The following is a 25,151-nucleotide window of genomic DNA, read 5'->3' as shown; positions in this document are numbered from 1 at the left end:
TATCTTATATATACGCGACCCACTCGCATATCGGGGTAAGTATAGTTTGGTGGACAGTGCGGTACAGAATGATTTAACAAGGCGATAGACATTTGAAGTTTGGTTGTATTGACAGTGAAATAAAGTTTTGAGGTGGATTATTGTACAGAGTAGTCAATTATTTTTAAACCCACGGGGAAAACGTAACAATACCATTTAGTTATTCAATTCAATTTTAGATCTATCATTATCATTACTAGACTTCAATTTTGTATTCTAGTATTTCACAAATAATTGGTGAAGCATATTTACGAAAAGATGTATTTGTTTTTAACTGTCTTTTATACAAAAAGAAAAAATGTCCCATACTTCTTCAGGTTTAAGTTTCATCTTGCCCCTCTGACGAATTTTGTAAGTTGATTCAAATTCTGCTTTCTGAAGAAATTCCTGAACTACAGCAATTACGGATAATTGTAATGAAATGTTTTATTATGTTTCTCAATACCAACAAATAAGATTCTGAGTCACGATACTTTCAGTTTTTGATGACAACTTGACTCTCCTCGACAAACATTTCCAAGTCCATTAAAGCATTTTATTTCACAATTACTAAGTACTAATAATACAAAAAAAATCATATTACCTTTTCCTTAGGAATCGTTGACATGGACACAATTGATTCCATGACAATTTTATATAATCCCAACGATTTAACTGCGTAATGAGATTTTTTCAATATTTTACCAAAAAACTTTAATGACGTTTTTTGTCCAGCTCCTCAAAAAGAACAAAAATACTCGATCAAGATTTTCGATATTTGTAAGTTTCAGTTGCAAATTTTTCTGAGTGTAATACTAATAATAATTATTATTATCCTGTAAGACAATTAAAATGGTACATTGTGTAGGATTAGTCAGAAAAGAGCTTAAAAGTAAAACTAAAAATAAGACAATTTACTAAGAGTAACACATTCATTGAATTTTTCATTTCATTATTCAATCACCAATTCTTAAATAATTCCCTCTCATAGCGAGGAAAAAAAAGTTCAGATATTTTTTGTAGTAAGTACTCTCTAAAATGCACAATATTAATTAGGTGTAAAATTAAGTTGAAGTAACCTCAGAGTTATGATAAAAATTATATTCTTCAAAAATCATCAATATTTTCCGTACTACTGATAGTAGGAGAGCTAGTAAACGCTCCAAGTAACAGCGTGTCCCTAAGGTTAGAAATTTTTATAGTGATGAATCATAGCATGCTAAGTTCGGCCACATAGTACTGAACATACTGCTGAGAATGAGTCAATTGAAGCTGAAGCACACATTAAAGGTAAAACACAACTTTTTCATTTCATAAGAATATATGGAATTAATTCTATATAGGTAATTGAGCACAAGATCTGAGATGGTATTTTATTAAAACAACGATAAAAATAAAAACAACGATAAAAATAAAAACAATAATAAAAATTAATTGGCGCTCCGGGGCGACTTCATTGATTCCAGTGGCGCATTTGCTTTTTCAGCTGCAGGAAAACCCAGAAAAACCTGCAGCACCACATCATCTGAAGATCTTGATCTAACAATGTCCTCTCTTTTATAAAACAAAATGTAGGGTGTCTCCAGAGGCTCCAGTAAATTCAATGCATCTCCAGAACACTTCGTGACACGACTATCGTCAAACTTAAACCAGTCCGTTTCGTCTTTGACCAAGGCGTAATAATGACCAAATTCAACGCCAGAACTACAGTGAACAATGACTGCATGAGTATTATAATAGTGGTCTGCTAGGTTGAAAGGTTTATCTATTTCGAACCTTCCAAAGAGTTTCTTGCTTCCATTAGAGGTTGTGTCTTGTTTGAAGATCATCAGTGTTATTATTAGATTGACTGGTGCCTCAGATATACTATACTGAGATGTAATATTATTTATTTCTTTTTATATGATGAAATCAGCAATGAAGAATCATATGATGATGAAGAAAGTAATGATGATATATCAGATGGTGATGAAGATTAATTCAAAAACTTTGTGTACATTTTATCATAACTGAATAAATATATTTAACCCATAATTTCTAGTTTTACATAATATAATTTGCATCAAAGATATGAGTTTTCATGCTGCGCCTCTTACTTGCACTAGCTCTTGGTCTAAGAGAAGATTCTATAAAAAAATAGCAGGGAATTGTTGAAAAAATTACCTACCCATTTTTCGATTTTCTGTAAAAACTAATGGAATCTGGAAGTCGTGGGACTTAATTTATATATTACATTGTCTCTACTATAAACATGTAATGTTTCTTGGGATTAATAAATTATTATTTATTTATTTCCTCATATATCTGTATGCAAGAGTATATTTTATTTGCTAGATTGTACAAGTCTCCCAAAAAATACTCATCGCTGCTTCCCATAGACAAAAACCAGGTAATGGAAAAAATTATTTTTTCTATCTTTCATTTTTCATTTATATAAGAAAAACACACATCATTGAATTAATATGTATATCAATCCTCATCTTGGAAATTAAAATTACAATAATTATGTACAGGAATTATTACAGATTGTTAGACTATATAACATTCCCACAACATCTCAGCTCATTTATTTCAATATTCAATAACATTCCTTTTGTTGATAGTACAAAACTAACAAGACTGACATGAAGATCTGGATAGTAGAATCTGAACAACACAAATCATTTTTTCGGCTTTTCTTTCTCTTTATTAGCTGCCAATACTTCTCCAGGAGTTGGATATGGTCTCTGTTGAAACAACACCCCCGAGGCTGTATTATCAGCTCTTGTTTTGTTTGACTCTAATCCATCACTCCAGCTCCCCTGAGGAATATCGGAATATGCTGCAGGATCCATTGGATCTATCTCGTCCTTTCTAGTTTTCCCCCTTCGATGTTTTTCGTCTCTCCTGTGCCTTCTCTCATCTCTCTCCCTTTCTCGGTCCCTTCTATCAGAGTATTTTCGATGGCTGCGGTCTTCGTCATCTGAATCACGATCTCTGTCACGATCGCGGTCTCTCTCTCTTTCTTTGAGCTTTTCATTCTCTTTCTCTTTTTCCAAGCGTTCTTCTCTTTCCTTCATTTTAAGTCGATTTTCTCGTAGTTTTGCCGCACTTTGGCACTTTATAGATTTGGGGTGCTTAGGGGGAAGCCAGGAAACCAGATCGTTTTCCATATTCCAGTAATAATATCGCCCCCTGAAAAATAAATAATAGATGAATGGAAAGAGGTTTAGGTTTTGGGAAACAAACTTTTTCCATGTTGTAAATAATAGATAATGTGTACTGATTCAAAAATCAATTTTATAAAAAACTATTTTACAAATAAAAAATAAATCTCCAAGCTTTACAATAATAATGCTGCGGCCATTTAAGTTTGATTTCAGTTGAACAACTAAAAGTATCAAATACTTCTGAGAGGTCAGAGAACATACTGATAAAATCGTTCCTTTCAAACCTTCCATAAATATTATTGATGAAAGAGTAGCTGCTTCTACGGAATAATTATTCCTACAGCTGTGCTGACATCAAAGCTGTACATTCCAAATAACTAACTGTTCTGTTCATATTATTTGCAAAGTTCATAAAGCAGAAAAGTATTCTATTTTTTTCAAAAAAAATACATGACCAATGCCTTTTGATTCATCATAAAATATTACGGGATGAAAGATCAAATCAACAGATAAGCGGGTGGATTATAGCATCAATTATACTCTTGTACTATTCATAAATATTTCATCAAAGCCTTTAGAAATCTTATTTTTCATCAACTTGAGAGCATCATGTATATCAAATTCGGTTATTGGGCTGACTTGGAATGGAATTCTAAGATCTGACTAAAGTGATTAAGAGATCTAAAGCAACTGAACTTCAAACGTTTAAAGTTCCGTTGCTTTAGATTGTTTACTGCCAGTCTTCAAGCATAGCCCACTGACTAATAAGAATGATTAAGAGATTCAGCAGTTTCTGAAAAATGTTCTGCAAATAATTAAGCTACATCTATGAGTTCCCAATAATTACCGAGATCACAGATATGCTACCTTCCTTACAAGAACACCCACGTTCACCGAACTGTATGTTATGTTTAATGCTCTTAGAGTATATTTTTATTAATAATCATGCATTGTGAATCACTTTTTCAAAAACTACTTAAGATGTGGAAATTTTTTCTCAAATAATTAGAATTCACTTACGATCCCTTGTCAAATATTTCTGTCCAATTCATTGGAAGGGGGTATTTACCCAACAGCTTTTGCATATTTCTGAAGTATTTGGGGTCAGGTGTTTGTATTCCCTTCCAGTGTGTTTCACACCAATAGTTACATTCATGGTAAATATTAGATTTATTGGGACAAGTAGATAAACCCTTAAAATCTTGTTTCTTCACTGGTTCAACTGGTTTTTGTTTGGTTGCTGAAAATAAGACATTGTTTAGGTTTGTGACAATTTTTGTGTTGAACTATTATCACTTACGATTTATGAGACCACGTTTGGATAACTTCGCAGCTAAAGCTGGAGGAAGAGGCATTTTAGAAGTTCCTTCGGCGCGACACACTACACGATTTTCTTTATTTCACGATCAAATTATTCAGAGTCTGTTTTCAAACACTACACATAACCCGAGAATACCTAGAAACATAACCTTAAATGAATACAAAAGTCTGACAACTGACAACAAATACGGTAACTAATTCTCTACTGACGTGATCATATCCTCCAACCTATTATATAATATTTTTGGATGGTTTACCTGAACACATCAATGTCGCTATTTATGTACCTGACATTTAACTCATGTTATCACAGGTATAATTAATGAATTTATTTTACCCCAGAGGTGAAATTTCTACCTTTTAATTACATTAAATACATTTGGAAAAACGTTATCAGGAAGTTTATTCTACATAAACGCAGATCTTCAAATGAAAGAGTTCTTGAACAGGAAAGTTTGAGGTGTACTAAAGTTGAACCGCTAGTTCATTTTCGAAATACCTCATACGAAATTGTTTCTATAGTAAAAACGAATATTTTGATCTGGAATAAATTTCATTCTGCATATAATACCTAGTTAGTTACTTATGCTGTTTTAATGTTTCAGCATATAAAAACTCAAAGATTTTATGTATATCTATATAATTTTTGAATTCTCCTTTAAGAGACTTTTCCAATATCATGTATTTGATGTAAATGGAATAAAAATATAATTATTCCGTCTTTCGGAATCCTAGACAGAATCTCTAGTCAATTTCTTGGTTAGGAATTTATGCAACCTGAAAAACGCCGGGTCATATTTATTGTTATCTATTCTTTTGCATTAACATCGCTTGCATTTTAGCGAATTTGAATAGTAAGATATTTGTTTCTTATTCATATGAGAATGCAAGTGTTCATAATTGGAATAACATGTTGGAAAACTGATATAAATTTTACTGGATATTGATGGTATGCATCCTTGTATAGGGAAAGTTTATAACTCTTGCAATATTTCAAAAATATTTCGCGGAACAAGGCCTTTTCATCGAAATATTTCGATCAAAATTCATGATTTACATATTTTTTCATGTTTCTATCAAAGTCAAGAATACTGAATTCACCCCTTTCGAAATTTTTTTATCCTTCAACCCACTCACAAAAGAGGTGTAGATTCAACTTTTCTGGCAGTATTAGATTATCAAGACAGTGTAAATTCGATCTTTTTCTATACTGAAGAACTAAGTTTTACTCTTTCTTGAAGAACTGCTTTTGTAGGGATTTGGAATTATGTATTAGTGAAGAAAAACTTAAAAACATCTTCAAATATCATTTATTTACTTGTGTAATTCATTAACAATAACACTGATGATACAAATACAATATACAATAATTTATGGGTTCCACTGATTTCGAATGAAATCAACAGCTCAGACTTAGAATTAGCATACAAGTTATACATACGAGTTTTACATCATAAAGATCAACATATAAAAACAATAGAAAAACACAACTACACTTCACACTAGTACTTTCCGCTTTGGATGAAATATATATACTAAATACGAGCTATCGATAGAAAATCTATGAGATGATTGCCAACATAAGACGAACAGCGTATTGCGAAGGCCTAGGCACTGCCATGAGGTAAAACGTTGATTTCAAACAGTCTTATCACAGAAAAAAAAGTCATTGCAGCCATTCACTGAACCAAAATATGAAGCTTGATAAAATAGTACTAATAAATATTTGGTTTGCTCGATCAAGTTACGACGCTCTGGCGTAATGGATAACTGAGCTGTATCTGACAGGTGACAAGTCCAGGGTGCTCTCCATCGACTTGAGGATCATCCTCGACCGCTTTCGAGGAGGGAGGCTGAGCTCTGGATCGGGCTCGGGAACCGGAGAAACCGGTGGAGACAGGGAAGAGGCGGGCGATACAGGGCTAGAATTGGGAGGCGTAACAGTCGCCTCCTCTGTGGACTGGTTTGCTTCTACCGCCAACACAGCCTCGACCCGTCTTCTGAGACCATCGCCAGCAGTGAGGGGTGTAGTGTATTGCACAGCTGGCGAAGTAAAATAAGCAGGGTGTCTGTTGTTCTTGATCAGGTTGATCACATCCTGCGTGTTTCTATAGATGTCGTCCCTCTCTGTGGCAGTTGCCGCAGCTGCCAGCAGCTCAACGCCACTAGAGGGCACTGTGTAGTTGTTTATGTGGTATGTTGGAGACATCCTGTCTCTTGTGGAACTGGTGTACACGATGTAACGGATGTCGGAATCATAGCTGACGGGTGCAGGTTCCTGGAACATTGGTCTCGGAGAGTCTTTTAGGTTGTCCAAGTCGCTTGCGCTCGAACAAGATGACTCGGAGGTCGATGATGCCGGTGGCGTGGGAGGCTGGGGAGGGTTGCTTTCGGAATGGCACTTGATGTGAGTCTCTAAGATCTTCTTCGAGTTGAAGGTGTCATTGCAGATGGTGCATTTGTAGACTTTTTCTCCAAAATGTGCCACCTGAAACAAAATTATGATACTGTTTAATTTTTCTGATGCGACGGCAGTTTTAGTTGTTGAAGATAACGGAAACTTAAAATCCCAGAGATATCCGTGAACGTGCAATTTAAAACAAAAATTACCTGGTGAAGTTTCAGCACATGGTTATATCCAAATGACTTCCCGCAAATCTCGCAAGAATAGGGTTTTTCCCCAGTATGTGTTCGAGTATGCACTTTGAGTTGCTTGCTGCAGGTGAAACCCTTTTGACACACAGTGCATACGTAAGGTTTTTCACCTGTGTGGGTCCTCATATGGATGACCAGCTGCCCGGACTGGATGAAAGTCTTAAGGCAAACGGAGCACTTGTGGGGCCTTTCGCCAGTGTGGATACGATTGTGACGGTGCAGCTTTCCGGAGTGTTCAAAAGCTCTAGAACAAACCTCACACTTGTATGGTCTTTCTTTAGTATGGATTCTTCTGTGCACACTGAGGTTCTCTTTGACGCTGAAGCTCTTGTTGCAGAACTCGCATCTGAAAAAAATGAAATTTCGATTTTATGGTGTGATTTAAAAACTGAGTATGCTGAGTAGAATTTGATAATTAAATATACTGGCATACTTCAATGCGCTTTGAGCAAAGTATCCATGCGACGCCTTTGCTGTGTACAGACGCCATTAATCGCATTAATGGTTAATGAAAATCAGAAAGTTAACATTTTGCAGGGTTATATCAATACGCATATTTTTTGTTTAAATTCTATGTTTAAAACCACTACTTTTAAGACTATTGCCTACAAACCTCTGAACCCCTTAAACAATTACAGAGTTTGGCCAAATTATCTTCGGAAATTCAGAGTTATTTGGAGTAAACTAAAATGAAATACCAGAGATTAATTCACTTTTCAATAATTTCTAAGGTACATAATTACGAAATCTAGAGAAAAAAAGGAAGCCAGCAGAATCGTTTTCTAATAGGATAGGCAATATAATCAAACCAAAGTCGTGCACAACACATAATATGTTTTATTTTTTTATTTCGCCCATAAAGATAATTGTTTTCTAGATTTGAATTACATAGAAATCATATATGATATGACAACTACATTTTCTCATTAGAGAAAATGTTAGACTATCAATTTATTTTGAATAAATAATGAAAGTTTTTCATATAATAATCTGAAATTTATAATATGTATATTGAGGAAATAATTTATGAAAAAAGTCAAAGTGGTTGAAATAATATTTCATCCACTTTGACTTTTTTGTACCACTATATGAAGGTATCTCTTTATCTAGATATTTGCCTTTGAAACTAAGAATATTTTCTTGCATTCAGTGTATTTCTTTCGTTTTTTCTAACTCACAGATAACATTTCATTGAAGAACATTACTTTCAACATGATCCGCATTAGTTCAATCGGATTTAGATATGGATTACGAGGCGGTACGTAGTCTTGTTACAGGGACCATGTTCTTGAAAAAAAGCGCCATTGTAATTATTGATTCTGCTTTCATTCAAGACTCATCTCGTAGATGACTGTCAATGAGAAAAGATTGGTACTGAAAAATCCTTGTTGGAATGAAGTTCTTTATTGTAGGTTATATGGGCGATAAAAAAGACGTATTGCGCACACACGTGAAGATAGAGAATCTCCCTCTATTGTCACGAGGTTTCCGCCAGGCCCCCAGTCCCGCCTGCGCAAGGAAGAAGCGCCCTGTGTGTCTGCAGCTTTTTGTTCAAGTTTAACTTAAAACATGTAGTGTGCGTATTACAACCTAATTTTTTAATGGCTTAAGTTTTTATGTTCCTTTTAAGCAACAGTGGTTTTACAACACTTATACCTAACATTTCTTTATTATATCCCAATTGTATGTTCTTTTACACATATTACCTATCACTGACTGTGTTAAAGTAAAGGTTTCCTCAAACCGTATTTGGCAGGTAGAGTTGGAGCCGCACCAGAACCAAAATACTGTATCTTGATGCGTGTTTCGCTAACCAAGTTAGCATACTATAGCATATTGAGGATACTAACTCGTGATGATGCTAACTTGTTTAGCGAAACGCGCGGCGAGAGAAAGTTTTCTAGGTCTGGTGTGGAAAAAGTGTTTTTTTTTTTGTTTTGTTATATTCCATTCTCACCTGAATGGTTTCTCTCCTGTATGGGTCCGGTAATGCCTCGTCAGTCTAGCCGGCACAGCGAAAGTCTTGGAACAAATGTTGCACCTGTAAGGATCCTCAGTTTCCTTAGCGTGAGTGCGAGCATGGGTGGCGAATGCAGCTTTGGAGGTGTACATCTTGTTGCAGATTTGGCACTGATAAGTTTCCGAATCGGATTGTTTGGTTATGCTAAAATCCGGACTGCAGACGAGTTTCTTCACTAGATCTTCGCTTGATGAGGTACGAACTTGTGCGGTCGGTAAAGTAGCCTCGCTGTAGAAGCCGACCATTTCAGGAAGGGCCCAAACTTCTTCTGCAAAAAAGAAAGGATATTATTACACTGCGGCCGTTTCCAGATTGGCATGCAATAACATTGTGAAAAGTAAATTAGTAGAGGCTGAAAAACCGGGTTCTTAACTCCCCAACCACGACGAATTGTCAAAAACTCGACGTTTCTTATGAAATTTCAATGTACGAGTCTGGTGTGCCTATGGATTCGTGGTAAAACTTGGGGTTTAAGCCCCAAATAAATCCATTGGATTTCTGTGATGATTGTCAGACCAATGATCACTTATGGAGCAATTGCCTGGTGGCTGAAGGCTTTACAGAAAACGGCTCAGGCGAAGCTTCTCTAGCTTAAAGAGACAGGCTTCTCCTGGCCATCTGTGGTGACATTAACACCACACCGTCAGCGACCATGGAGATCTTTCTAGAAATCTAGATCTACCTTCTCCAACTGTCAACTACGAACTGCCTTATACAGTACGGTTCCCGATAGAGAGGAATGGATCCTTCGGGAGAAGGAAATGTTGAGAGCAGATAGTTGTTGGTTCACAGGTGGATCAAAAACACCTTCAGGCTCTGGTGCAGGCGTTTTCTGGTACAGACCCGGGACAGAAATATCAGCCGACTGTATTTTAAGCGGAAATCTATGCTATTGAGTGATGTGCGGAGAGATTGGTAGAATCCAACCTCATACACAAGTCAATTAACATTTTTTAGGAAAGTCAAGCGGAGTTGGATGCTCTTGGCTCCTACCAAGCAACGTCTACATTGGTAGCAAATTGCCAAAAACGACTCGATAGGACGACTTAACATATTGTCTCTGGTCTGGATTAATGGTCATACTGGCCTGGAAGGCAATGAGGCTGCGGACTCGCTTGCAATGGAGGGTGCTGAAAGCAGCTTCATTGAACCAGAACCTGTCATCGGCATGGATTCAGGTTTTGCCAAACAAACATTGAATACCTAGATGGCAAGAAGATTTATGGACTTCTGGCAGACTCTTACAGGATTGGTTCACTACAAGACGTTTATTCACCCTTTGAAGCTTGATACCAAACAGTTGTTGGACTACAGTAGGGATGAACTACGATGTCTAACAGGCCTCCTCACAGGTCACTGTCTTCTGAATCATCATATGCAGAGACTGTGACTGTCGGAAGACAGTGTGTGTCGCCTCTGTTTGGAAAATGATGAAACTTTGTGCCTGCTCCGCTGTGGACTGAATCAGGTTTTTAGAGTTTGGAAAGCCACACTTTCACTATCTGACCTGAAAGATCACTCACCATATAAACTAATCGGCTTCGTTAAGAAGCTGGGTTTATTTGGTCGGGTGTGAATAGGTGTGAGCCATAATAAACCCTTGCGGGTTGCGGCGGAGGATCGAATAGACCTACTCACTTTTGACCTAACCTAACCTGGTGTGCCTCAAAGATCAGTATCGGGACCCCTGTTACCTATGATTTAGGTAAATTACAATGCAGATTTTCACAACACCAACACAAAACTACATGTCGTTTTGTGTTGGTGTTGTCTCGGAACTTTGTCTGTTGCAATGTTTTTATTTTTTCAAATATATATCTAATATGTCTGATGTTTTTTAAATAGTACATAATATTATCAACACGAAGAAACTACTTTTAGAACCCCGAAGAAGAACTTAATTAAATTCGAAATGTCTACAAGAAAACAATTGGTTTTAAGAAGAACATAATCCTGTTACCCAACTAAACTTTCTTCATTAAAAATTTCAATTCAGTTAAATTTTGAATTTATATGACTTACAATCTACATTCATAGGAATTTCCAATAAGAAAACTTCCAATTATCAGAGATTCAAAGAAGTTTGTCAGGCCAACAGCATTACGACTTTTTTGTGGGGAATTTGTTTTATTTCAAAATTTTCGCTGAGCGGATGATGGCAATTAGTAATACCCATGATCAAAACTAAAGGGGGGCCTCAATTTTTGATCGAATATTTCTAGTATTTTTCCCTATGGGAATTGACATCATAAAAAAATCATTTTAATGATTAATACGGCCGGAGAAATGAAACACGTCATTTTGATGCCATATCAAGAGAGTAAGAATTCTCAAAGAAACTATTTCAATTACTATGTTGGGCCTGCTTGAAACAATAGACTTTCTAAAGGTATATCATGACATTAATTACATTAAAACTGTCACTAGTTGAGGACTCAATATAGTATTTTTCCAAGAATAGGCACCGAATGTTTAGAATCACAACTTCCTATTCCACAATTTTCTTAAATAAACTACATACCAAATTCTTGTCAAACCGTTGAACTGGTCCATTTTTATTTTCCGGATTACACAATTTCAGAACTAGAACATTTGAAAACCAGACGTCGTTAGGTGCGATTTGTTGTGATGAACATTTACGCGGTATTGGAATATGACTAATTCAGTACCTTGCGGAAAAGTTCTGATTGGGAAATGTTAGATACAGAACAGAGTTTCGAAATACGCGGTGTAGTTGTTTTTCCGAGGGAGGCTTATCTAAGGAAAACATTTCCGTTGTTGTGTCGGTATTCAAGGAAGCATATGTTAATATTAGTTGGCTAGAACTGTCAATTTGAATAACAACATTTCTCACACAGATACTATTTTAATGAGCAATTGGCGATTATTCTCGAATTTTGTAGGGTTGTAATAAATATATCATGAATATAAATATGTCCCAAAAATAAGAGTCCTTGAAACTTCCAGAAAAACTTCAGTGGCAAATAAACAATATATTATTGTATGAAAATAGTCAAGTGTTACGGGAGAGATTAATTTTTGGTGAAAACTCTTTTGTCCGTTTAATTTCATATTATCATCTCGTTTGATTTAGTTATAGAAAAAAATTTGCAAAGAAAAAAAAAAGAAAAAATCCTATTAATGAACTAATTAAATCATTCGATAAAATATGTAAAATGATTAAGAAAAAATAATTTATCTGCAACTCTACGTTCGTAGGAATGTTATTATTTGATATGAGATTTTTCTTCCGGTTGACAATTTTCTACGATAATATTCAATTTTCCTTCTTTGATATATTACTGAATATTAAAAGAAAAATACAAAAACAAGAAAGTTCTCACTAACATCTAGTATTCAAAATATGAGCTTCAAAGAACATAGAGGGAAGTTAACACTTGAGATTTCATTTTCTGATGAGAAAGGTACTTTGTTAGAAAACAAGAACAACTGGTATTTTTTTTAATTTCACGATTAATTAAATTTGATACAGATGTACCAACAATAAAAAGTAAATAACAGAGGATCCGGATTTTCTCAAAACTTTTCAACAACTCACACCGTAATTCATATTCTTTCTATTATTTTCTATTTATACATATACCAATATTTCAATTGGATTCAATTACGTGTATGTTAATGTTATATGGTGAATAAATGTTCATTTATTATTTTCAAAAAATATTCTAATGGAAAATTGAAAAAAAAAAACAGTATACAATGAAGTAATAATTTATCAGTCATAATATTTTCATTAACAGTTAATTTCTGAATATTAAAGATACATTATTATTACTATTATATACTAGAATTGTGTCGATTTTTACTCATCCAATAATCAAGACTTTCAAATTTTAAATCTTCCATCTACCTCTCTGTATTGTAATAATAATGTATCAAAAAAATTTAAATTCTTCTATAAAAATATTTTATATTTCAATATATATTCTCATTGAATTTTTAAATTTTCCAGTGTAAACATTTTATTTTTGGTAGGCCTATAAGCCATTATAATTGTTTGTAAAAATTTTAATTAAAATATATGATGTTATAATGTTAAAATTTCAAAAAAAAGAGAAACAATTTCAACAAAAAGTGAACAATTTCTATCATACTTATTCAAAAAAATAACAAAAACATACAAAAATTATAAAAAATATATATGTTTGAAAAATCAATAACCGGTATTGATTAGGAGTCCTTCATACTGAATTTAATATAAAAAAAAACAAGGAAAATCGTGTTGCCACATACCATTCTCAGTTTCGGCCTCAGCCTTGCATCTGATCAGTAACTTTTTGATAAAGCTCTCCTGAGCATCGGTCAATTTTTCACTGTCGCTCTTCTGAGCCATGTCTCGCGCGCGCAGCCTACTCGATCGAAGGACAAAAAGGCACTGAGCGAAGTGCGTACGTTACGTAAATGCAACAAAAGATGACAATCTAGAGTGCGTAAGCTCTGCAAGCTCCGCCCAGTGCGTGTGCATGTCGTAGGAGGGGGTTTTCGGAGGTTTTTTGACCCCGCGAGGAGGAACCACCAAAAGTCATTGCTCGCAATGCGAGTTGAGATGTCATCAGTGTTGCCAACAAAACGTAAAATACGCAAAATCTACGTTTTTTCAGTATCTTCGCGTTTTGATTTTAAATCAACAATTTCACTGTTTATTATTGCTAAACAATGTTCAATACTTGTTATATCCTCTAAAGGTTGAGGTAAATTTATGCACGGTCGATTAGCAAATAGTAATTAGGAAGTAACAATCGTCAATTATAAGTTGAACGTCACATTCTCCAGTGGACACTTTTATGCAGAAAAATTAAAAATTATCAAGTAACAAGTATGAGTTATCCAATGTTCAACTATTTATTAATTTGATCTTTGACAAATGATCACTATATGAACACATACAGAAAATATGAGGGATAACCTAACCTAACATAATACTTTTCAAATTTCAAAACATTATCATTTGTTTGTAATATTTCAGTGATTTCCAGCTATTTCTCCTTTTCGATTATCTCAAATTCCACAAATTCCTCGAGTGTTGATTGAAAAAAAATACACGTATAATAATCCATATTACAGATTTTCTTGTATACTACTTTATAGTTACATTTCACTTGGAAATGCATAAATGCCGTCGTTTTTGCTACTCGTTCCTTGCTAATTAATAATTCAAACTAGTTACTTGCCTCGAGTTTGCATACATTCGCCTTTATCGGTTATTCTCAAATTTCCTCTTATAATGAGTGGTTTTTGTGCTCTTTTATGTTCCGTATACCATTCTATCTAAATTATATATTTTTCGAAAAATTGACCAACATCTTAGTAGAAAACTCATAAACATGGAAGATAAAACAAAATAGATCATTTGATGTTTCCGGGTTTTTGAGCCTGATGTTTCGTCTGCAACTGCGGCAGGTGTTGCCGCATCACCTTTGATAAAGCCAGCCGCAGCTGCAGACGAAACGCCAGGTCCAAACACCTGTAGAACAAGGCCAATAAATCTGCAATTAGCAACTTATTGATCCAACTGTTAATTTTTGTTAATTTCTTCATTAAACTGCATCTCGTAATTTCCAGTACCTACAAAATTTGCGTCGATTATTCAAGAATTTATTTCGCGTTCTTCAATACGATTTTCTACATCAACCTCGCGCAAAATACTTCATTGAGTTGGCAACACTGGATATCACTTTTGTAGTTTGTATTAGAGAATTTGGGTTTCGTTTTCATTCGGCATGGCCATCTTTGAGGATACTTTGAGAGCTACTTTTTCAAATATTTGAGATTACTCGGAAACATGTGTGCTGTCTAGAAAAAAAAGATAGGTGGTATATCAGCGTGCTTAGGTCGTTGAACCTCAGTGAGATAAAAAATTATCTGGAATTTCGTTAATGTCGTTTTTATCAACACTTCAGAGTAGAATAATAATTTGAAGATTCGAAACCCTACCGCAAACGAAATTTGTATATTCGTGACAGAATAAATAGATAATATCAGGAAAACTATTGTTGTGGATGTTTATCAGGTAATTTGACTTCGGAAATATAATTATACTAAATGAAGAAACTGCTGTGTTGCAAAAATTGTTTTTCTTGGATTATTCTGTTTCAACTTTTTTTTTAATGAATTTTATATAGAAAGCGTTAATTTTTTTCAATTTATACTAGATTCAATGATCTCATTGCTGATTTTTCTCATGCCCAACTTTCATAGACGATTTGTCTAGTTTTCTGAATTCAATGGCAACATTATTTACATTGAGAAGTGATAAGATAACCCGCTATTTTCATTTTTTCTAGTTCTCTTTTACCCTTGTATTAATCTATTGCTATTTCCCATAATAATTTTCGATGGTACCTGTTTAAATGCTTTATTTTTCCATCCGTTTATTGTTTATTTGGATTTGGTTCCTTGGCAAATTCGGGCAATATTAAAATAAAAGTATTTTCATTGTATATTTGATTCATTCACGAATTGACTGATAGCATTACGTCGCTAGAATAGATATTTTTTATTGATATAACCTGAAGATGACAAAACGCTGAAGCATACGTTCGTACATTTAAAACAAATACGTAATACATAATAAAAATAATTTCATTTCAACTTCGACAGAATTTTACGATACCAAATAAAAAAAGATCTTACCTGGTTTGTTCTGTTTTATTCTTTATTGATCTGTTGTTTTTATTTTCAATATCTTTTTCAAAAATTTGCTTCTCCCAGTTAATTTGAATTGTCTATAAATAGTTTATATACTTATGGCATTCATTGTTAACATTATTGGTGTTTACAGCAGCCAAAGTCTCTTTCGGGTAATTTTTTTTTCTTTATTCTTGATACTTTTATAGTCTCCTTCAACAATCAATTCAAAAATGTATGTTTCGCTGGCTCGTTTGAAAAAGAAATAAATTTATTCTAAATTAACCTTTTGCAGTACCTAATGTGTTCAGAAGTATCTCAATGTACAGAAGATCATTGAAACAATTTGGTTTTTTAATGACACATTAATGAACATCGTTAACACATTCAGAAACTTTAAATTTGGTAACCTTCAAATACTATAAAAAACTACATTTAATAAATGAAGTTATCAAAATTCAACTCAAATTTTATTTTCAACAAGTCAATCAATACATCACAAATCGGAAAACTCACGTACACGTAAGTCTTCATCAATCAAGTTGGTTCTGTCCGTCAGAAAAGAGAACGTATTTCTTTTGTTTTAATACTGTTCGATCTACGCCAGTAAAAACGATGGTAACGAAGTCTGATTCAACACCATTTTCAAACAGAATGAAGAGAAAACTGGTCTAAATTGATAGAACATTTCATCGATGCCGCATACCTTTGACCAAAAAAGTACAAACATTTCTCTTTTAAATATTCTGCACCTCTCTTCAGTAACGATTACTGCACGCGAAAACCATTGATGAAAGGGTACCTAATTCGTTCGTAGTTGACTTGGTAGGCCAGAGGAGTTGGTAGACAAGCAAAGACATGGCCTACTTTTGCGAAATCAGAAATACCTCTATTTGGTCTGCAGTGCGGTCTAGCCTAGCGACAGAGATGCACCGTTGCGTAATTATGCGCACAAAGTAAGGTGAGGTCATGAAGCATTAATTACTTAACCACCTGAAAAGCCCAATAAGTGGTAATACTGGCTGATCTATACGACTTGTTTTATTGCAGCGCATTCAGTTGTTTTGATTGTTTACGACCAAATTACTTATGGCTATTTTTATACGTTTATTATCTGTGCTGTGGGCGCTGTTGCCGGATGTAACACTTTTAAAGGAGAAACAACATAAATATTGAAAGATGAATTCGTCTTATTAATCTCAATGAAATCATAAAACTGTCCGCAGAACAATGGCAGTTTGAGTTTATGAGATTTTCTACTTTTGATACTCTGGTATTCTGAAGGCATTATTATTTGGTGAGCTGTTCGCTATTAAAGGTCTAATTGCTTTTAGTTTTTTTCAACAAAATGAAGGTATCATTTATATGAAATATATAATTGAAGCTCCTTAGATTTCTCATCAAGACCCATACTCATAATAATCTACATATTATGAAACAATATTTAGTGGAAGCCCTAATTTTGCCAACTGAATATCTCGGTGCAAAGATTTGAAATAACTAATAAAAAAATACACAAATACATGAAAGAACGAAAAACAATAAAAAGTGAAATGGATACTAAACTTATGCAAGGACAACATCATAAAAATACAAGGTGAAGGTATTGAGACGAGGTATTCCAAAAAAATTAATAAAAGTAGCGTAGAAAGGCAGATAGCAGATGAATATGCGAGAATATCATATATGTACCCTGTCAAAACTTTCTACGTTATGAGTAATAAAATGTAAAACTAAATTAAATGTTTTGTAAATAAAAATTTAATATACCTGAAAATGTTAAGATCAAAAAATAAAATTTGAAATAGTAATATCTGAAGGGGAATTGGAATCAAATACATTAACAAGTTTAAGAGGTAAACCTACAATGTATAAGCAATATGTATTGCAAAATAACCTTTTTTATATCCTAATTAACACAGCTAAATTATTAGGCAATAAAGAGCAAACTGGAAAAACCAAGTGTTTCGGTTTCAAATCCTACCTTTTTTCAAAAAAACTCGATTGAAAATTTCTACTTTCCTTTTGACACAAGATAAAAGAAAAATATAAATTAATGACCAATTGGATTTTTTTTTCATACATTTATGTAACGCAATAATTTTTAGGGATGACCTTTAGTACACTCAAGCAGATTATCTGTTGATTCACCAACATTTATTTATTTTCCATATTGTATCTTGGTGTCCATAAAAATGTCTCTTCAAAAATAACTTTTCATTCGTTTGAAATTTTCACAAATGACGAATGGAAGTGATTTGACAACTGACAACTAATTAAATCAATTGAAGATCAATAGTCTTACATAGCTCTGTGATATGAATATACGGTTAGTACCAAATGATTCTTTTTAATGAGTCAATATCTTTGATAAATTCAAATGTCAATTGATGCTGAATTGTTGAAAAAAGTAACAAAATTATTGATTTCTGTATTTGTTTGATATCTGAGTGATTTGATTTAACAAAATAACTGGAAAGATGCAATTAAACATTGGAGTAAATAAAATCTTGTTAAGAGCTTATACACATATACAAGTTCGGCAGATTCTCTATTGATTTAGCTTTGTTTATTTTTCAGATTGTGGAAGGTTATATGCCCAAATAACAGTAAGAAAAGAAGAGTTCAGTGTATACTTATGGATAGAAGAGATTTAAAAAACTGATAGGCATTTCTGGAGCTACCCAAATCTCCAAATGAAGAAAAATCAAAAACTTGTATTTTATTGGCCAAAACCAAAAAAAGCGTTCGCAGCTTACAGAAATAAAAACCGTTGAAATTCTTTCCAATTCACATTAATACTCCGAACCACAAAGCTTTTCCCCAAACCTACCTCGATTGCCTAACGCGTGGCAACGTCGCTATCGCCAGTACCAACTCGAAAACAAGCTACACGAGGAGAAGGTGCATCGAGGCGAAGCACTGCGTGATTTCGAAGTGCCGACCTCGGCCCGATAGCCCGCCGCCATTGAGCGTACACGAGCGGCCGTCCCTAGTCATTCGCCTCCACGTGGAGTTCCGCTCGGCTTTTTTACGCCGATCACCGACCTCGACAACTCGCAAAGACGTAGGTCGCGGCGAATCGGCACCCCGCCGCCGCGCACCTCCCTCGCCCACCGCCCGTAACTGTGCCATTTTATTTGCAGCGGCTCTCAAGATAATTATTGTTGTTGATGGTAAATGGATTGCGTTCGTCATGAATATGCCGGTTTCGAGATGATGGGCGGTGGTGTTTTGGTTGCGACGACTGTGGAGAAGCATGGATGGAAATTTCGAGGTTTATTATGACCAGTGACGCCAATGGGGGTGAAACGATCATATTTTTGGGCATTTTTGCCGCGGGGTAGAAATGGAAGCACTGGCAAGTGAGCGATTTGTGAGCATTCAGTCTCTATTCAATTGAAATATGCTTTTGTTTCGATGCGACATCATCTTAGTAACGAAAGTGAAGTAGACAATTAAATAATAACTAGGTTCCAGTATTGTTCCATTACAGAAGCACATAACCAATACAACTGTCAATGACACAATAAACGTTTGACAGTTTTTTAGCAAGAAATGCCAGTACAAAAAATTATGTCAAAGCCAAGGTTATTGTAAACTATAAAGGGGTGTCCGATTGACATTTTTGTGGCTGCATATGTCGGCCACTCCCCTGTGATTGGTCGAATTCATTGTCCAATGATACTGAATCGTGAAAAATAAACAATAAGTGATAAATGTAAGCCCTGGTTGGAATTTTCAATATTATTTATGCAGAACGAGATTTATCAGTTATCGTAGCAACAAAGGGAAGATGTTTGTACTTATCGAGTTTCCGGTACATGATGAGAAGGTGAATGTACCAGAATCATACATACCATCGCCAGGGGACACGACGTTGTCCGTATCATCGAATAATAATGTCCAATTCGATGGTAATATGGCTAAACACAATTACATTAATGGAAAAGCAAAAGCATCTTTTCGGAAACAAGATTTCAAACTGGACAGTTGAACATGCCTCTGCTAATTTCAATACTTTGTGAAGCATTGCTCACATACGAGGACGGTTGAAAAAATAATGTGAATTTTCATTTTTCTAAAAACATATTTCTTCATTCGTCGATTTCTATTTTGTCTTTTCCAAAGTAGTTACCCTCAGACATAATAGACTTGTGCCGGCGATTTTTCCAATCCTTAAAGAAGGTCTGATATGCACTTTTTAGTATGTCCTTGAGCGCTCAGCAATTTGGTTTTTATCTCCTGAATCGTTGCGAAACGCCGTCCTTTTATGGGTCTTTTCAATCTTGGGAACAAGAAAAAGTTGTAGAGGACCAAATCTGGTGAATACGGTGGCTGAGGCACGAATGCGATGTTGTTTTTGTCTAAAAAATTACGAACAAGCAATGAGCTGACGAACATCTTCATTTCATTCAGGATTTGGAGACCAGCTCCCCTACCCTTTCGGCTGATCATTGGCCTTGAGATGGACCAATGGGTACATGACTGATGGATGACGGCATGAAGTCCTTAGACATCAGTGCCGCCCTTCACGGGATACCCCTACCTGGCTGGGGTGGGATGGATGAAAAAGTTATTCATCCTTTAACGGGGGACATGAGGGCCTCATTCGACAGAGTGTCGGGGCCTTCTATATCGGGAGGGGTCGTCTACAGCATAATCTGTGGCTTCCCTAACTAACAACAAGCAATGACGAGTAAGGAGGTGCATTTATCGAGATACAAAACTCACAATATCGGACGTTTCTTGTATTGCTTCTCGCAAGCGGCGCATAACTTATTGACCAAGTGACAAGAACTCTTGATGCACTACGTCACGGTAATCGAAGAAAACAGTGAGCAAAGCCTCAATATTTGATCGAACTTGGCGTGCTTTTTATGGTCTTGTTTCTCCTGGGCTCTACCATTGGGACGATTTGACTTTGGTTTCCATGTCATAACCATATACCCAATATTCGTCACCAGTTACAACCCTTTTAAGCAAATCCGGATCGCCATTGACGTCATTTAACGACTCCTGGGCAATGCTCGTGCGGCGGTTTTTTTGGTCGAAATTCAGAAATTTTGGAATCAACTCCGCTTTCAAATCTCTCGACCTATGAAAAGCTTGAACCACTTATAAACATTTTCATGGTACAATCACCGTATGCCACTGTCAACATTTCAAATGTTTTTTGAGCACTCACTTCCATTTTTGAAGAAAATTTGATGCAAATGTTGTAACGTTTCTGGTCAAATTTAATAATTTGCCCTTCATGGATGATTTATTTTCAATTTTTTTTTTATTTCTGGGGAGTGAAAGCCAAATTGGATTTCTTCTTCAATAGTTTCATTCAAAAGTTTCATTTCGTCATAAGTTTCATTTCCATTCCATTTTTTATTTATTTTTATTAATTTCCCTGGCTCCTTTAATCACAGGTTCGATAACACCTATAACTATAACACCTGCATAAATTAAAACCACTCGCTATATCGATTCCAAGATTCACTATCTTTTAATCGTATTTTTATTGTTCTGTACATTATTATTATGAACAGCAGTGGACATCTCTTTTTCACCTTTTTTCTTCTCACCTTTGCTGTCAATCTTTTACATAAGACTTCTATCAATTTTCTTAGTACAACAGTATTTTCCTTTTGTTCAAATATAATTTATTTCCACCGAGTCATTAGTGCTCTTCAAATGTATGAATGTGACGAACAACTCTTCTACCAGTTTATCGGTACTTTATTATTTCCTTGGGTACAATCCATACCTATTTGTTCGTTTTATTTTCCATCTATCGAATATTCACAGGTCTTACATCATCATTTTTGTATGACCTCCTACTCTTCTCTTTCTATGTTGAAATAGTTGACTCAATTTTTTTCACTTGTGACATCCATTTCCCTTTGATTTTCGATAGTTTTTATAGATCCTTGAAACGATATTCTTCTGCATTTGTCTGACCAAGGTTTCTGCCGTAGTATGGCTTAACTTCACACATTCGGAGGATATTAATCCATCAAGGACTGAAATAACCAGGACAACGATTTTAACAGAGAGGGAAGTCTGCATAGTTAGTCTTTGGAGATTGGAGGAAAAATCTTTATATTCTATGCGTTTATCATCTTTTTTCTATACGACATTTTGAGTTTCTTACTATTCCATTCGTTTATTTAGATTCATGATTTGTCAAATTGTATGGAACTGGCCGATAATTGATGAAATTTCGAATACAAACTTAATCACATAGTTTCTATAAGATACAGTTTTTTAAATCTCTCATAATGCTATGTAGACGTATGTATCGCGGTTTTGTAAGCCGTTTAGAGTGAAAACATTAAAGTAAACTGAAATAGTATATAAGTTTCAATAATTTGTCAATCTGACTGGTCAGATTTTTGTGGTAATGTTTCTGTAATTAGTTTTCCAGTTAGTAATGAGCGACGTGACAGTCTTCCAAGTTATCGGCTCTTATAATGGTTCACAATCCGTTTAATTTTTTGAACTTGGTGTACCTCAGGGACCTATGCTTGGTCCGTTGGAGAATGTACATCTAGTTGGTCAGTTATAATTGAAGTATCTATATATTCTTCAAAGAGATATGGTCAATAGACAAGGAAAATATTCAGATAACAGCAAATTGTTGGAAGTTATCAAATTTAGGTCAAAATAGATACTACCCAAAAAAGATTAGAGAATGATACGAGTAATTTCGAAGGATCAACGACTTTTTTAGAACAATCCACTTATAAGTGACATTCAAAAATTTGTTTTGGTTATAAACTCAAAAGTCAAAAAACATTAGGAAGTGTTACGTGTTGAAGATGACACTGAAGTTCCTGTTCGAAAATGTATAAATATTCAGATGATTGCTGAATATGTATGAATTAGATTTTGAAAATCGAAACGCGGTTTTATTTGATCATTAGTACTTCCTTCAGTGAATTCAAATCTTCTCTGTGCAAAAAATTGCTCAAAGAAAAAGTCACCAGAAAAAAACAATGTCCAACATTTGGTAAAAGTCATTCTTCTGTTGAGAAATCAGTTATTTATGCAACTATTAATTATACAATAATTATTAATGATGCAATTAATTAGGTATACAACAAAGTAGCCTAGTATTGCCCAAAGTGGCCCCAGCTACCTCTGAACAAACTTTAAAAAAAGTGTGTCACATCAAAAGATATACTTACAACTTTTATATTGTCGTAGGACACAGATGTTGTTCAACTGTTCATAATAACTAGCGATTCAATTAAAGTTTACGTACAATCACTACAGAATTGAGTTCCGATATTGACTTGACGAATTGTAAGTCGACTTTTGGTATTGCAAAAATTTTTGCCAGGGGTATTATTTTTCAGACCACCTTTTGCATGAGCCAAAATCAAACTAAAATGTTTACCTCCTCTTGTTCGGCCTGCTCGACGGCAGCCGAACATCGACGGATACGCCGCCCGCGCTCCCCTCCAGGTCAGCGGGCATAGCCTACTGGGTTTGACTCGTGTAAAGAGGCACGTGGAGGCGAAGCACTGCGGTCTTTCGATCTCGGCGCGTTGTTTTTAAGTTATTTTCAATGCTTTATTGTGCTTTTGAGTGCGGTGATAAGATTTTTTTATCGGTCGACTAATCATCCTTGGAAATGTTCATTCAATTAGGTTTTTCGTTATCGCCAGGAGAGGAAAAGCGAATGACAGGGATACAGATAACGAATTTTCTTCAAGTTGAGATCGGTCAGGATTTCGGTTGGTGAACGATGCCAATTTTGTCGTCTAATTATTGTTGTTTGGGTGTCTGGAACGTGAAACGCAAACCGCACACGATCGTCTCTATTTTGTTAATTGAATCGCAAGTGGTTTAGGACCTTGCGGAAAAATTAGATAACAGTACTTATAAACAATCAACCTCTTCTCTTTAAGGGCGCCAAGCGTCCAAAGGGCCACCAAGAAAGTTATCACAGCACTGGCAGTTGAATGGGCGATTAAATCATTGCATCCCTTAAAATCGCTCGGAGAGAATTGTATATTCGTAACAGTTGGGCATAAAAGCTCATAGGCTAACATAGAAAAAAGTTTTTTTGATGAAATTTGATTTAATTATTCAATATAGTTTCCTTCGAGGGTGATACAAAGATTTTCATAGTACGATTTGCCTTTAGCCTCAAAATAGCCCCTAGTTTCGACGATTACCTCTTCATCGGCGCTGAATTACTTTCCAACGAGTATTCTCTTGAGGTCTGAGAACAGAAAAAGTTGCTGGGGGGCAGATCTAGAGAATACGGTGGATGCGGAAGCATTTCGAAGCCCCATTCATGCAATTATGCCATCGGTTTCATCGATTTGTGACACGGTCCATTGTATTGATGAAACAGCACTATATTTCTCTTGAAGTGGGTCCGTTTTTCCGATATTTCTTCCTTCAAACGCTCCAATAACTCTATGTAATAGAGAGAGTGCTGAGATTCCTATGGAAACTCATTTACCAGGTTCTGTCTTTCTTGGAAAGACAAACTGGACGGAAGTGCCAACAACACCCTCACAATACGACTGGCAATCTGCTAGTGCAGTTATTGACGAGGGACAAGATAAGATGGGCCATATCGGGCTTTTCCCCCTTCAAGTCACCAGTACCTGACGGTATAAGGCCAGCCCTACTTCAATGGAGACTGGATATTCTTATGCCGCACCTGGTTGGGATATTCAGAGTCTCTCTAGCTCCGAGGTATATTTCCAGTAAGTGGAGAGAAGTATGAGTAGTATTTATATTCAAACCAAGTAGGATGGACTACACCTTACCAAAAGCCTTCCAACCAATTAGTCACACATCGTTTTTATGAAAAACTATGGAGAGGCTATGTGAGCGGTACATAAGAGATGAAGTACCTACTAGTGCACAACCCACTTAATCAGCATGCATATACTCCGTGAAGGTCTACTGATTCGGCCCATCAGCATGTGGTTGACAGAATCGAGTGATCATTACACAGCAACTACACTCCAGGAATGTAGCCCTGGTAGTAGGAGAATGGATACTCAAGATGCTCTCTAGTAGAGCAATAAGTATCAATGTAGAAGACATTACAGTGAGAGGACTGGTCATGAGGGGATGTCCAAGGGAGGAGTCTTATCACCCTTTCTCCGGAACATAGTTCTGGATACCCTGATTAATCACCTCAACAATAATTGATTCTACACAATTGCGTATGCAGATGACATAGTTATTTTGCACACCGGCAAATTTGTGAACACACTGTGCGATAGAGCGCAGGATGGGCTCAAATTGATAGAAACAGGGTATAAGGAACACTCACTCTTGATCAATCCCAAGAAGACTGAGATGGTCCTTTTCACCAG

General features: G+C 35.4%; 2 protein-coding genes and 1 long non-coding RNA gene across 5 annotated transcripts; 1 reads left to right on the top strand and 2 right to left on the bottom strand.

Annotated features, from left to right (window-relative positions):
* Positions 1–2,469: 2,469 nt before the first annotated feature.
* PQBP1 (Poly-glutamine tract binding protein 1) lies at positions 2,470–4,656 on the bottom strand. The gene is made up of 3 exons (XM_023157525.2): positions 4,468–4,656; positions 4,188–4,407; positions 2,470–3,192 (listed from the first exon to the last, which is right to left on the bottom strand). The coding sequence occupies exons 1-3, from the start codon at positions 4,520–4,522 to the stop codon at positions 2,679–2,681; spliced, it is 789 nt and encodes a 262-aa protein (XP_023013293.1). The 5' UTR covers positions 4,523–4,656; the 3' UTR covers positions 2,470–2,678.
* Positions 4,657–5,781: 1,125 nt separating this feature from the next.
* On the bottom strand, positions 5,782–23,206 carry Kr-h1 (Kruppel-homolog 1). Of its 3 annotated transcripts, none has more exons than XM_023157523.2 (4): positions 22,992–23,206; positions 9,100–9,430; positions 7,098–7,488; positions 5,782–6,975 (listed from the first exon to the last, which is right to left on the bottom strand). In XM_023157523.2, exons 2-4 carry the CDS (start codon positions 9,405–9,407, stop codon positions 6,232–6,234), a joined length of 1,443 nt encoding a protein of 480 aa, XP_023013291.1. In that variant the 5' UTR covers positions 9,408–9,430; positions 22,992–23,206; the 3' UTR covers positions 5,782–6,231. The 3 variants fall into 3 exon arrangements, with proteins under 3 accessions (XP_023013291.1, XP_023013292.1, XP_023013290.1); XM_023157524.2 differs by lacking the exon at positions 22,992–23,206 and adding an exon at positions 18,644–18,781; XM_023157522.2 differs by lacking the exon at positions 22,992–23,206 and adding an exon at positions 13,417–13,576.
* Positions 14,899–18,535, top strand: LOC141480703 (uncharacterized). The gene is made up of 2 exons (XR_012464506.1): positions 14,899–15,193; positions 18,391–18,535. It is a non-coding gene; the product is annotated as an uncharacterized lncRNA (long non-coding RNA).
* Positions 23,207–25,151: the final 1,945 nt, after the last annotated feature.

Source organism: Leptinotarsa decemlineata, unplaced genomic scaffold (assembly GCF_025532065.1).
Source record: "Leptinotarsa decemlineata unplaced genomic scaffold, Ldec_3_MD MMD2_tig00000008_RagTag_RagTag, whole genome shotgun sequence".
NCBI lineage: Eukaryota > Metazoa > Arthropoda > Insecta > Coleoptera > Chrysomelidae > Leptinotarsa > Leptinotarsa decemlineata.
The sequence above is the reverse complement of the archived record's forward strand: the minus strand, read 5'-3'. Positions and strand labels throughout refer to the sequence as shown.